We start from the raw sequence: 15,252 nt of genomic DNA on the forward strand, positions 1-15,252 counted from the left end.
GGGTTTGCTGTGAGCAGACCTGGTTACTCACCATCCCTCCTTTTTGCTCTGTTCCACAGCAAAATCCAAGAACCATCCCTGCCCATTGCTGGCAGAACAACCTTAAGCTAAGCTCACTGCAGACCATCCCGCTGCACATAGGAACATCAAGCATGCCAGAACCTAGTCCCTCAGCACTTGTCTTCCATTTTTGAGCTAGTAGCTATATATGTTGGCTCCAACTCTTTCATTACATTAGGTTATATACTTTTCCTGCTTTTTTCTGGATGATTTCCCTCTCCTTCTCATGTACTTCTGCTGCTCATCACCTAATGAAAGTTGTTAAATTCCTTCCATTTTCTTTTTTGTAATTCAGTTTCTAATAAAACTTACTAAATCTTGGAATTTGGTGACGTTTCCACTCACTGCTGTTCTTTTATTGTGCAGTTTGCCAGTGTGCATATCGGCTGCCACCTGAATCGTCATAAAAATGGAGTTGCCCAGGGATACAGTTAGAAGAGTTATTTTCTGTCCTTAATACAAAGAAGCAGCAGTAGCGTGACAGACACTGTATGAGTTGGAGGGGGGGGCCTATGATGGTCTGGCTTGATGTCCACAGGTTGTCCTGTTTGTTTGCAAGCATTCCAGCTTTTCTGTGATGATCTCTGATTCTTCTTTCCTGGTAGAAAACAATCAGGCTATGGCTAGTTACATCCTTGCTGTCAGCCTGGGATAAGCCACAAGAACTGTGTGTATTTGATGGGGAGGGAAAATGGTGGCCCTTGCCTTTATTTTGCTGCAGGTGAGCTTTGGCTGGCTCTCCTAGAAGTAAGTGCTGTTGTGTTGCCCCAGGAGTTTGCATATACGGCTGGGGAGGTCACATTCATGAGGTGGCTTTGGACTCTGCAGGTGGTTTCCATCAACAGGTCGTTCTGCCATCTGGCTGCTCCCAGCCTTTGCTTTGACTTGCTCTGCCAGCCCAGCCAGACCTACTAACCCAGAATGGGGACTCCAGGGTGGCCAGCCATCACATGTCCTGCCGGAAGAGCCTTGGCTTGGCCACCTTCCTCTGAAGGGCCAGCTTGGCTCTTGGCTGTTCCTCTGTGGTGTTTGGCTGCATGAGACACAATCTTGTTCCTGCTTAGCTGAAGGCCCAACCTGTTCTGTAAACCAGACACCCTCTTTCTTTTCAAACCCAGTTGTGGCACCGAAGTACACCGTGGAGCTGGCCTGTGGACTGGGGGCAACCATCCTGCTCATTGTGGTGCTGATAGTCATCTATCACGTTTATTGGCTTGAAATGGTCCTCTTCTATCGGGCTCACTTTGGAACAGATGAAACCATTCTAGGTAAGGATTTAAAGGGCTTACATTTATTTTATCCTGCTACAGGCCAGACCCTTCATTTTCATATAGGAATTTTCATATAAGCTATTTTTAACCCTCTTCACAGCACAATGACGTTTTGACCTTCCATTTCTATACCTGCATTCAGTTGTGTGGGTCATTTTAGAGCAAGAGGAGTCAGGCTTGGGTCAGGGGAAGAAGAGAGAAGGCCTCTGTGTTCTCTGCAGAGGTGAAGCATGGATATGTCAGGCTCCCTGGGGGACTACCCTGCTGATGGCTAGCTCTTTCATCTAATCTAGATGGTCGAGATAAGTCACCAAATTTCAGTAAGTCCCTGGTTTCTCTGGTGACTAAGGATTCATGAGTCCAGGATGATTTGCTTTAAAACGTGGGAAGGCATCCAACAGGATGGATCTGGAAATCACCCTTCTGTCCTCAGTTCTTCCACAGCTTCCTTGTGCTACTGGGAGTTCATCTCTTGGGACGCTGAGCTGAGATCTGTAGGATGAGGAGGGTGTTCGAGCCCTCGCAGCTTGTAGTGTGAACCCGCCAAGCGGGTGCCATGGCTCTCAGAGGGTGTAGGCAGAGTGCAAGTCTCTGTCTGGTGGGACTGCTCATGTGGATAGACAGCAATGAGAGGAAACGATGTCAGAGATACCAAAGACACAAGGACCCTGGACAGAATGGGTTGGTCATCTTGCTGCAGTCTCATGCCTTCAGTGACCCAGCAGTGTCTGGGTACCTGCATGTTCAGGCTGGGTAGTCAAAGAGGCAGGGCTGCTGTCTTATAACTATGGAAATCAGTGGTGGCGGTGCCTGGGCTCAAAAGCGAGCCTTCACACCTGCTTTTCCCATGAAGCAAGTCAAAGGCTCAGCATGTGCAGTATCACAAGTGTCTCTTCTGCCGTTTGTGTTTCTCTGCGCCCCAATGCTCAGACGGGAAGGAGTATGATGTGTACGTGTCCTACGCACGCAACGCAGAGGAGGAGGAATTTGTGCTGCTGACGCTGCGGGGAGTCTTGGAGAATGAGTTTGGGTACAAGCTGTGTATCTTCGACAGAGACAGCCTCCCTGGGGGAAGTGAGTATTTCACAGGGGGCTGTGCTCCATGTGCATTCTCTCTTTATTGTTCTTTGAGGTACTGATAATTGACAGGAACTGGCCTATCCAGATTAACTTTATCCTTTGGATTTTTTCCCCATGTCCATTAACCATCTCTTGTTGGTATCTTCTAATGTTTTTGCTTCACATGACAATGTTGCAGATGCTCCAGGCCACCAAAAAGGCTGTGGTGGGCAAGTGGTGGTTGTTGGTCATTTCAGTTGCTCTTCCCAGGAGTGATGTGCAGGAGTGATTAATCTATCAACATGAGGGAACCAGACCACTGACCTTCATGCAAACCCTCTGAGCTACCTTAAAAAACAAAAGGGGATAAAGTCAAGGCTAGAAAGAAAAGAGGCAGGGCGAGTGTGATACCAAACCAGACTGGTAGCTCACAGAGGGTAATGGTGAGTGCCTGTAAAAACCAGGAGTGTCTACTTCTGGACATGTGGAGAGCACCGTGCCAATATCAGTGAGAAGATAACGTGCCCTCCCAGAAGGCTCTCACCCTCTCTAATTGAGAGTCTGTGTCTAACAGGGCATACAATTAAGTTGCTATGATTAAGAGTACTTTGTTGCAGGTAGTGAGACTCGTATCTTCACTAAGATGAAGATTGATTTTTTTTTCACTGTTTCAAGCTAAATCATACAAGGTTCTGGATACAGTGTCTGCTGGAGGGATGTAGGGGATCACCAAGAATGGAAGTTTGTGAATCTCTCCACATATGCATACAGTCACACAAATGCCGCAGCAAAGGCACAAATCTAGCCAACACTCTCAATTTCCAGTGTCCTGGAGGCTCAATTGGCTGTATGATCCCTGATGCCTACTAAAAGTTCAGAGCCTGAACTTTTACCAGTGCAGACCACACCACTTTGAATTCATGGGCTTTGGGTCAGGACCCCACTGATGGCAGAACCTGTGCTGATAAAGTCCATTGGGGTGCCTTTTGGGTAGGACAGGAGGGACTGCTGAAGTCCTAGCCCAGCTGTGTGACAGAGGGAGCAGAATCAGTCTGGGATCTTTTATCTCTATCTCCTAGATCGTTGCCAGGACACAGCATGTCTACGTTTGAGGGCAAATAAATACGTGTGCCTCGGGGGACAGGGAGACAGCTGCAATCCTGGTGCTGTTCCTTCTAGAGAGAGCTTGTATGACATAGCAGGGCACCCTCCAGGCTCTATTTGCTTGATGCCTGTGCCAGGCTCAGAGCAGGTTTGCTCTGAGCTGTTCTGACCGCTTGTTTCTCAAGATGTACATCTCCCTTCCGTTCCCTCTGCCGCTTCTTGACATCCTTCCCTTTTCCCTTTGGAGGTCTCATTTTCCTCCCAGCGCAGCTCTCCTGGGCTCCCTGCCCTTTACCCTCACACCCCGAGCGCTGCCATCCCTGCTCACTGTGGCAGTCACTGCTAGCCTCAATCCAGGGCCAGCCCTCCAGAGCACTGCTGGGGTGGCTTGTCATTGCATTGCTGTTTGCAACGCCGCTGGGGCTTCCCTATTGCTTCTTAGCTGGGATTTGACTAATCTCCTTCTTGAGGAAGCACAGCAGGCCAGGAGGTAGCTTTTGGCAGCTGGTATTGTGCCTCGAGTGTGTATCTGTGTCATGGGTAGAGAGTTATGTTGTCTTTGATGATGAAACAGTGGGAGATGGATTATCCTGCAAGTTTGCTGACAGGAACTAATCAAACGTGCTTGACAGATAAATGAAGTTGCCTGTCAGCATTATTTTATTCTTCATTGTATTTTCTGACCAGTCAAGAGCATTCTCTTGTCAGTGAAGTGTGGGAGATCCTGCAGCAGAGAGTGCAAGCTCTGGGATTCACACTTACAAGGAATTTTCACATTAATTATAGAAAGGTGCCTAAGGACAGTCTACCTGCAGATGTTAGAAAATCAAAGAGGATCCACTGTTACCATGACGTGTCTCCAGCTCAAAGGGTGTCACTTTTGGGACACTTCATTAAAAGTCCTCTGAGCAGTTTACTTGTCACTTCTAGAAACACTCAAATCTGCTTTGATTGATGACAGCAACAGGAACAGCTGGATGAGTAACAAGAGTTAGGATGGTAGTATTTCCAAAGCAAATTAACCCATGGGGACACTCAGGGAGGGTGTAGATACTTATTGGTGTGGGGAAACCAAAGCAAGAGGAATGAAGGGGTTACCCAGAGTCATTCTGGTCATCTGCCAGAGGAGGATGTAAGCCTAGGCATTTGGGCTTCCTGATGCCTCTTCAGGCTGAGTCTTTTCCTTGAGGTCATGTGTTGTGCAGCTGGCAGTTTTCCTGCTTTGCTCTAGAGGGCCTCTTTTTCCACTCTTGCTAGAAGGAAGCTAAATCTGAGCCTACCAGAGCAGCCCTCTTGGCCACATGGCATCATCATAGCACTGGGTGGTGTCACTGCCATGTAGTACAGTGCCTTTTAGATACAGCTACCTCAGGCACCTCTGTGTAGCATGGGGAGGAAGAAACACATCTGTAGGCCAGGCTGGGAGTAGAAGATGTCACTGTATGGGGCAGTGGGTACCAGCCATGGTGTAGGAGGCCCTACCTGGAATTGCTTGCAGGGTTGGGAAGCACCAGTATAGTCTCTAGAGAGGGTCTCCAAGAGATTTTATTGTCCCCTTCAAGAGACACCTGGTGTCACTCTAGCAGCTCAGCAGCATGTTCTCGGCCATCACTAACCACCTGAATGTTTCTTTCTCCCAGTTGTCACAGACGAAACCCTGAGCTTCATCCAGAAAAGCCGACGTCTGCTTGTTGTCCTGAGCCCCAACTACGTCTTGCAGGGAACACAGGCCCTGCTGGAGCTCAAGGCTGGTCTAGAGAATATGGCCTCCAAGGGCAACATCAAAGTCATTCTAGTGCAGTACAAAGCCATCAAGAAGAGCAAAGTGAAGGAGCTGAAGCAGGCCAAGACGGCCTTGACTGTCATTAAATGGAAAGGCGAGAAATCCAAGTTCCCAAAGGGCAGGTTCTGGAAGCAGCTGCAGGTGGAAATGCCAGTGAAAAAAATTAACAGGAGCTTGAGCCTTGATGGGCTCATACGTATCCCTGAAAAATGTTTGACACCATCAGAAAACAAAACAAAACAAACCCCAAAAATCCACGAGTTAGGCCAGGGAATGGGAAGGAACTCGGGGTTTTTGCCATGAAGGACCGTGTCCCAGGCATTTCAGAGGACAGTCGTGCCTACTTGCAGCTTTTCTACTGCCCTGGCAGTAGAGAGACCAAAGATGCATACACCTCCTCTCTGCAAATGCACATCCTTGTCATCAATCACAAGCCCTGGTTCTAAATTTGGGCTATCCAGGTGGTATGCAGCCAGCACCTTGTGATAGCATAGTATTTGTATAGGCCAGTACTCCTAGATCCAGTTCTATGGGACCTTTGGTAGCATCCAGGACAGAGCTTCTTTCCTGTCCTAAGTGGCTTCACTCCTTCCTGGTTGTTGGTCCCTGTTGCAGAGGCTGGGGAACAGTTTGAAAGGTGGCTCCACTATAGAGCCTTTCATACATGTCCCAGCTATATAGTCCTGATCACTGTGGGATCACAGATTTTTGCTTCAGTGGGGGGAGCGTAGACTCTTGAGGATCCTTATCTTTGCTCCCCACATTTCTGTAGGAGCAGGTGCATTCAGATAGTTTGGCAATGTGAAATGGCTGTTACAGAAGCATTTAAAAAAAACAGAAAAGAAACCTCTGCTAGGTGGTCATTATATTGTACCATTTCTACTAATAAGTGGTCAGTCTCTGGGACTCTTCAGCCTCCCGAGTACCCCAGATCTTTCAGGGCTGTAATGCTCATAATCCAGGGGAAATATCTCATTAGTACAGGCCATGGAGCATGTCTGAGATATGCTTCTTTGTAGAATAAACTCAGGGACTTCACAAGCACTGCAAGGAACCCCAATTTACTACTGAACCTACCTACTGTGTCTGTGCTGCTGGCTGGGGGAAAGCATCATGCAAGGTGCGGGGCCTCTGGGATGGCACTGAATATATGTCCAACTCCCCAGGAGACCCTGCAAACTTATTTGAACTTACTAAAAACTACTATCTCTGTCCAGCTGGGTAAGACTATGAGGACAGGCTGAGAGAATTGGGGTTGTTCAGCCTGGAGAAGAGAAGGCTCTGGGGAGACCTTGTTGTGGCCTTTCAATACTTAAAAGGGGGCTTATAAGAATGGGGACAGACCTTTTAGTAGGGCCTGTTGCGATAGGACAAGGGGTAATGGTTTTAAACTAAAAGAGGGTAGATTCAGACTAGATTTAAGGAAGAAATTTTTTATCATGAGGGTTGTGAAACACTGGAATAAGTTGCCCAGAGAGGTGTTAGATGCCCTGTCTGGGGAAATACTCAAGGTCAGGTTGGCTGGGGCTCTGAACAACCTGATCTAGTTAAAGATGTCCCTGCTCACTGCAGGGGGGGTGGACTAGATGACCTTTAAAGGTCCCTTCCAACCCAAACAAGTCAATGAAGACTCAGTGTTCTCTGCCTGGGTATGAACAACATCACCATTCATAATTTAGGGCTAAGGTTTAAACTAGCCTTGGCTTTACAAAGCAAGTCTCCACCCATCTTGTTTCCAGCCCAGAGCTGCCAAACAGAGGATGTATCTCAGCTTCTGCAACGTTTGCACAAAATGGAAATGTAAAAAACCACTGAGTACCAGTCCTTGCTTCAATGGGAGGCAGCAGGCATAGGAGAGGACCTGGTGAGTTAACCCCCAGGCTTTTCAGACTGAGGAGGGGAGTGTCCCTTCCCTTGTAGGACAGACCGAAGCACGGTGGGACCCTGGCATTGACTGGTGCTGTTGTTCACAATGTTTTCACATAAAACTACAGGCTCTGGGGGTGTCTCCATACTCCTGTAGCTCCCAATGCAAGGGCCTGCCCACTTAATTGTGGAATTCAGTATTACACACACTAAGTGCATGCTTATTTTTTGTCAATAATGGTTGCTCCTGAGTTACCTCTGACTCCTGCTTTGTTGGTGTCTAGCGGGTGAAGCATAGCCATTCATAATGGTATTAAAAAAGCATTACAATTTGGAGTCTATGCACTATTCACCCAGCTGAGCGGGGAGGTTTGAGGGTGTCCCAGTAAACAGCCCAGCCTTAAAGGTGTGGGGCTGAATCTTGGCATCGGCAAAGCCCCTTGCTCTTAGCATCTTAAGATTAATAATGTTATTCCAGGGCAGTGGGGTGCCACAGCCACCCATGCTGTTGGGCAGGTACTGTACAAATGTGGAATAAATAGAGCTTCTTTCTCACCTTCCTTTTCATCATTCCCCCCCCCCCCAAATAAGCTTTGCTTTAAGCAGGTAAAATTGCAGTCAGCTTCACTGAAGGCAGTGGAGCTACTTGTCTGCTCAGAGGTGCTTTGGAGCTTTGCTTTTACAAGCTATTCTACTGTGGCTGTCTGTGGAGGGGCAGAGCTGCTTCTCACACTCCGGAAAGCTTCATTCGTACAAGGCAGCAACATTGCAACAGTGTCATTTTGCCCAGCTTCACCTTTTTGTTTGTGTTTTCAGCATCCCTGTAATCAGCTGCCAGATCTGCAGGCAGAGGGAAGGCCCTGAGGCCAAAGCAGAACTGTATTAGATTCCAATTTAATTTTTAAAAAATTGACTTAAAAATATGCATAAATTCAGTTAACATCCCAGACCTCACCACATCACATCTCACTTTTGGCTGAAGTACCAAGAGAACTTCTGCTGATGTTTTAGGCTGATGATTTTAGGAAGTTAAATCCACCTCACTTATTCTGCTGGTTTTATTCAAAGAGTTTTCCAAATAAACAATGGATCAGGACTTTCTTTGGCATACATTACAGTGGCCTTTGGTGCCATTGCAACGCTAGAACAGAATTACTGAGAGACATCAGCAGAGCACCCACAAGGCAAAAGGTGCGATGCTCTGAAGGGGGCCTGACAGGTCCAGAGGGAGCAGCGTGGAAGGAATAGCACTGGAGCAGGCTCCCCTCCCCCAGGAGCTTTACCACTGGCTTTGCTGGGAGCCGTCAGGCCAGGGGTAAACCCCAGTCACAGCTGTAATGCAGATCTGCAAAGCACCTCAAATAAGCCTGCCATTTCATCCCATGCCACATGTGGTTTCCATTATAGGATTCTGTCACAGCATCTGTCTAGTTCAGTTGATTCATTTGAGTTCCAGTGCTCTAACCTAACATTTATCAATATGCAGCTCATACAAAGTTCCTCATTGTTATTTCATGGGGAAACAGCGTGGCACAAATTAGAAAAAATATCTCCCCCCTCTGTGCCATTTGATGTTGTACAGCTGTTCCAGAATTTTCCCTTCTCTTTTCTGTATGTTTTTGCCTTTGTGATATTTGGTCTGTGAAGTGTCAGTATTATTTTATTTTGCTTTTCAATAAAACATTTTCACTTTTGCATTTCAGTCCTTGTGCATTTCTCATAAGTATCATTTTCCTTCCCATTACGTCTGCGAAAGGCCATTAAAGAAAGATGACTGTAGTCCAAGCATCAAGATCATTTGGGGACACCTCCTTAGAAGGGAGCATTTTCCTGGCTGTTTCATGGTGTGCCTGCAGAAGTCCTGAGGCACCACCACTGCTACCGGGGCTATGCAAGCAGAAACACAGTGCCACCCAGCATTCAAATGGCACCCAGCAGCGAACATGCACACACAAAAAGTCTCTGACCTGAAGAGTGCTCCCTTGGCGATCACAAGATAGAAAGATGGGAAGGAAACACTATCCCTTTGCTTGAGAGACCAAGCCAGAACGTTGAACAGCAATCTTGGCAATCTGCCCTAGCCACAGAAATCAAACTCACTCTTAAGCTGCTTTGCCCATCACCTTCCAGGTAGTTGGGTAGAAAAGGGTCATTCAGCTTCATATTTTCTCATACAAGCTACTTTCTTGGCTTTTTCCCATGTTTGCATGCTAGCAGGTAAGTTGAGAGAGCGCCTAGCACTTTCAGACCAGTAGCAAAATGAATACTTGTGACAATCTGTGCATTTGGGGTGTATGGGTATGGGTTCTATGACCCCCCAGCTTTTATTGGGCTGGGACAAATGTGTGGCTCTTATAATCTTCTGTTACATCTCCGGGGTGCATTAGTGGAGACACAAGTAAACCAACAAAAATATGCAGTGTCCTTCGTAACTATGTAGTAAGGATGGAAGTTTTTTAGTATAAAGCAGTGTCAAATTCCCAGCTCTGTTGGTACCGAAACCCCCACAGCGTTATTGCTGCCTGTCCCATCCTGTTGCTGTTGGTGTCACTGGGAGGGACCATCCTGCCTGCACATTGTGAAGTGGACACTCAGGATTTTTCATGAGCTGGGATTACATTGTAAACTGAACATCCCAAGGTATCCTGGTCAGCCAAGTCTAAAAGCATTGCATTCTCCGAAATAAAATCTATCTTTGGGAATTTGAGCATTTTCCCTGCCAAAAAAATGTTGAGCCTCAAAAAGTGCTGCAAATTCAAAATTGATAAAAGAAAACTATCACTGTCAGCTCAATCAAAACATTTCATTTCAGCAGTGCTGAAATTCACATTAATTAACCTATGCTTTTTGAGCAGGCAGGTAGAATAGGTGACCTCCCAGGGGCTGCTCCTGCCTACATTTCGCTGTGATTCTGTGATTCCAGTTTCAAAAAGACAGACCTTTCAAACCAGCAAAGGAGCTTTTTCTTTCACAAAATGTTGAAGCTTGGCTGATTTCAAAATAGATCTCAATCAGTTATAGAAAGGTTTGAATGAGGTCTGGACTCAGTAAATTGGGAGATTGCTGCCAATTCTTTGTGCCTTTGAAATAGGGTGGCAAGAATGTTTCACGGTGTTAAGTGATAATTCTGACAGAACCAACTTTATAATCTACTTTCGGTTTCAAAGAATCAGTGTTTTCCTGTGTGTTTCGGCAGGGGGGGGAGAAATCCCCCCAACCTTGCATACAAGACAAAAACACTCCAAATACTTTGATTTAAATTCCAGTATTATGTTAAAGAACCAAACAGTGCCTTACTTTCTCCATTAGGATATTATTTTCAATCATTTTTCCTATCCCAGGTTCTTGGTCCCCAAATAATCTAGTGACAATGAGTTTTACAGCTAGTCATGTATCTTTGGAAAAAGAAGTATTGCTCTGTACAATATTAAAATAAGATGCATCCAGGTGCAACACGGTGCAGCTTCTGCTGTGAGATAAGGAAAGAAACAGCCAAGGGCTGGAAGACTAAGAGGCATTGCTATTGCAGGGAAGGAGCAGTATTTTTATTCATATAAAAGACCGGTGTTTCACTGGCAGGGAGGGAGGGGACTCTCCAGCCTGAGGAATCAAGGCTTTAGCAGTGTGAGATGATGGAAGCCGCAGGTAGCTCTTCTCCCCAGAACAGCTCTTTGCAAGGCAGTCCTAGAGGGAGGTTTTTCTCTCTGAGTGTGCAAGAGCTCTTACTCCAGTGATCCCTGTCCTGCTTGAACACCACCTTGTCCTCAGGTCCCCCCCCCATCTCAGGCACCAGCACTCAGTAAGTGGGTTTTTTTTAAAGTTTTTACAGTTCTGTTAATCAGCTTGGATTAATTTGTTAAGTGCCACAACCCTATTAATTCCCATCCTTTCCACTGCTCACCCATTAGCCATGACGCCTTCAAAATGCTTACTGCATCCCAAGCCATAGATAGAAGTCCAAGGACATCCTTCAGGTTTGCTGCTTTTCAACGTTCGTAATAAAAGAGATGCTGCCCTTGTCTGGCACCATTCCAGCTAAGTAACTTGCTGAGCTTTACAAACTGCAATTAATCCCAAGAAATGCTTTGAAGGACAGTATTTTCACCCCCCATCATGGCTAGGGGAACCGATGGAGAGGTGTAAGGCTGTCATTTTTGCTTTCTAAGTTTGGAGGCTTCCATTTCTGGATGAGAGAGCATGAGAAGGAGGGAGGTGGATCTTAGCCTTGGCAGTGCGAGCGGTGGCATGATGACGTGATGGCTTCACTTTGCCCCCGCCATGCAAAGTGCTGCCAGAGCTGTGGGCAGCGGGTTCCTGAACAAGACCCGCTCATTATCAAACGCCCGCACTTCCCTGGGCAGGAGTGATGCTGTGCAGTGCAGAAGTCAGAGTGCGGTCCTGGCTAATCCTGCCATCCTGGCTTCTCATTTACCACTTCAGCCTTTTCCAAAATCCAGTGCAAAGCAAAAATGCTGCTATTGCTCCTGCAATCCCTGCCAGCAGGAGTGTGGGCAAGTCAAAAGTCACTGGGCTTGTGCTTCGGTGGGAAGGGGGGATCTGTGCAGGTATGCCACCAAACAGCTTGCTTCAGCTTTTCTCTCCCTGCTTCCTCCCCTCTTTGTGCACCCTGATTCCTCTACCCTCGCACTCTTAGATACCACCGAAGCTGTGTTCGACTTCATCCAGAGGAGCCGCAGGATGATCGTGGTCCTCAGTCCCGATTACTTGACGGAGAAGAGCATCAGCCTGCTGGAGTTCAAGCTGGGCATCATGTGCCAGAACGCCATTGCCACCAAGCTCATTGTGGTAGAGTACAGGCCACTGCAGTGCACCCACCCCAGCATCCTCCAGCTGAAGGAGTCCGTCTCCTTCGTCACCTGGAAGGGGGAGAAGTCCAAGCGCTCTGGCTCCCAGTTCTGGAAGGCATTGCGGCTCGCCCTGCCGCTGCGCAGCCTGAGTGCCGGTGCCAGCTGGAACGAGAGCTGCTCCTCCCAGTCAGACATCAGCCTGGACCCTGTCCAGAGGAGAAGGAGCCAGTTGAAAGGGCAGCCTGACCCACGGGGTGCCGCGGCAGGGACTCTCGCTCCTGGAGGGACGGCCCTGGCTCCCGAGTCAAGGGCCAAACACCGAGCCAAGCATTTCTTGACGTGCCAGTGTTGTGGGACCTATTGCAATGGTGGCAGCAGACTCAAGCGCAAGCACCGGGCTGTGGCTGAGCCCAGGTGGGACACTCATCTCTGCAAGCCGGGCTCGGGCAGGCCCACAGCGCAGGGGGTTCAGGGCAGAAGTCAACCCGAGGCCCCGCCAGCGCAGGCTCCTGCTCTCGCCCTCTGCCATTACAGTGACCTGTCAAACAACAACGACTTCTATGTACTCTAGCAAAGAGGCTGACAGCACCACAGGTGCTGGGCCAACAAAAGAAACTCACTGCAGCCTCAGCTAAGATATTTTTACAATATCACAGGCTGACATGGTGTCATTCACCAACAGTCCCATGCCAGCACAGAGGGCTGCAGCAATATCACCAGTGCTGGTGATCTGAGCCAGGGACCTGCAGCCACACACAGAGCAGTGGCTGGGGGCTGCCTGTCTGGGTCCTTCTCCTTAATTTAAATTGCAAAGTGGAGATGAAAATGTGTTTCTCTGGCTTTGCTTTTCCCCAGCTGTGGTCATGTTTGCTGCAGGGCTGCTGCTGGGGTTGGGTGCGGGAGGGCAGGTCCCCAGCCGGGGGTCGGGAGGGAGGGAGCGGGCAGAAGCCGTGCTCCTGGCAGTAACCTCTGGAGAAGGGGGAGCAAGCCTGCATTTTGCAAAGGATAAAACTTTGCTAATGAGGGCAATGGGAGCCCCCTCCAGTGCAGGAGTGCACCGTGCAGTACCACTGTGCATTATCCACTGTGGTTTAAAAGAACTTGGTCAGAAGTTTTAAGACAAGTCCCTTCTCTCTAAATAAAACTGATTTCTTTAACCTGCTGTTGTTACAAGTGCCATGGGAACTGGAGCCTTGTTCACCAGGCAGTGCCTGCGGAGGTGGTTTTCTCAAGCTGTCTGAGGTCCCCTCCTGTTCTCAGTGCTTCCAGTGGGCTCCTGGGCTTGGTCCCTCTCCCGGCTTCACCATATGATTAATTTGTTCTGTCAGTTGTGTGGCCTTTCACGCAGCAAGAAAGAAAATCATTACAAATCTAGAGAAATATGATTTTTAAAATTCTCCCAGTAGTTAATGAGCTCAGGGATAGGAGCAAGACCTAAAACACTCACAGAAAACCTCAGGCGCTGAAGCTGAGGGGTCAAAACTCAACCACACTTCATTAAATAACCAAAAGAGCCTTTGAACAGTCTCCCTGGGGCTGCTGTTTCAGCAGCCCGTTGAGCTGGCTGTCAGCAGTGTTTCCCACTCTTCATCCACAATGAAAACTTCATTTGCCTCATTCCACTTTGTACAACTACTTCTCTCCCTGCTGAAGAAAGGTGCTAATCCTGAGAGTCAGCCACTTGCCTTCAGCTGATGTTCAGGCACGCCAGACTGGGTAATACACTGCTTTGTTTTCTTCCCCTGAGACAAAAAAAAAAAGGTCTCCTTCACTACTCTGGTCAGTCTAGTTCTTGCCTCTCAGATTGGCAAGTGATTATTTTTCTTCTGCCTTGGAAATATGAACTAAGCCCTTGGGGTACAGGGCTGTGGCCCCCAGGACAGACCCTTATCTGATGTCCTCAGGTGCAGCCCTAGCGAAAAGCTGGAGCTGTGAGGAAGGAAGGGGCCATGTCTCGCCCATTTTAACAGTGCTGAAGCCCAGTTATAATTGACACATTGCTTTCCTTCCCTCAGCAGCCCCTCTTCCCCAGTATTGCCCTGACTTTTTGATTCTTTCCTTCTGAGATCAAGCACAGCTGATAGCTCTCCCCTTACAAGGCTCTGTGAGCTGAATCCTAATAGCCCTGCTGCAACAGACCAAGAAAATAGAAACCAAAAAACCTGGTGCTGAGTCAATCTAAATAAAATAAGGGCAAAAAACCTCTACCAGCTCATAGGAATTAGAAATTCAGACTCTAGAGAACTCTCAAAGCATGGATTTCTCTGTAATTTCAAACAGACACATTGTAAATAGCTCAGAAAAGTTTTGTCCATATGTGGCCATTCTCAGGGATCAAAGAGGAGGAGCCGGAATGAGATAGTTGGAAAGCAAGCTGATTAATTACAGAATGCTTTGTGAGACGTAATCAAAATACGATTAAATGGTTAAATGGTTCCAGTTGCTTACAACTAGATGCGGATGGTACTGCCAATGAGTCTGGTAGAGCTGAAAACACAAGCCACAAAATACAAATAATTTGCAATCAGTCAACCTCCAGACTCAGCGTATTTGTTATTTGTTGGCATTTAAACAGCTTTTATTTACAGACTTAGCCCTCATTTGACCATGGTGTAGTCTCGGTCGACTACAGCAATCCAAAGATGCAGGAAACAACAGCTGGAGCTTATAGCAAATGTACAAAATGGCCAGTTCCAGCCTTTTTGGGCAAACTGTCATCTCTTCATGAAAGAACGAATGCAAACTGGTAAGGACCATTGCTTCTCCTGTTGCTTCAACAGAACTAGTGCAATTTTACTATCCCTTTTACTACCCATCAAACTGACCCAGGGTTTTGGTTGCTCTTGTAACAAATACTAAGACACAATGGATTTCAGTGTGTGCAGAGCCTTTGCTCCCTGAGGCCAGGCTCCTAGAGCCTGAAGGCATGCTGTGCTGGATAGGATGTCTCAGCAAGGACACAGGGACTAAACCCTAGAAGCAATTTCAGTTGTATTTGGGGGTATTTCCAAGAAACATGCTTAGGATGTTGCTTGGAAATACCCCTAAGCATCAGCACAAGGTCCTGCTTTAAGACCAGATCCAACTGCACTGACTGCTGCAGGTGGTCTGTAGTCACTACTCTCTTCTCTGGTGCACATATGTCAGTTGCATACAAAAATACAATCATCTCCAAAGCACAATACTATCATCCCCTTCACCCACCCAAGTCCTCTCAAAAGAACTGTTCAGAGGGGAGTAGAGTTAGTATATATGGAGAATTTCTACCATATCCTAATATAAAAACATTTGCATAACCTTG

General features: G+C 47.4%; 1 protein-coding gene across 1 annotated transcript in view; it reads left to right on the forward strand.

The window, feature by feature from the left end:
- The window catches only part of IL1RAP (interleukin 1 receptor accessory protein), a 48,525-nt gene extending 36,003 nt beyond the window's left edge, over positions 1 to 12,522 (forward strand). Inside the window, exons 9-11 of the mRNA XM_075716604.1 lie at positions 1,179 to 1,328; positions 2,262 to 2,405; positions 11,798 to 12,522. Of these exons, the coding sequence (XP_075572719.1) occupies positions 1,179 to 1,328; positions 2,262 to 2,405; positions 11,798 to 12,522 (1,019 nt within the window). The remainder of the gene's footprint in view (positions 1 to 1,178; positions 1,329 to 2,261; positions 2,406 to 11,797) is intronic.
- Positions 12,523 to 15,252: the final 2,730 nt, after the last annotated feature.

The sequence above is a fragment of the Pelecanus crispus genome, chromosome 9 (assembly GCF_030463565.1).
Source record: "Pelecanus crispus isolate bPelCri1 chromosome 9, bPelCri1.pri, whole genome shotgun sequence".
Classification (NCBI taxonomy): domain Eukaryota; kingdom Metazoa; phylum Chordata; class Aves; order Pelecaniformes; family Pelecanidae; genus Pelecanus; species Pelecanus crispus.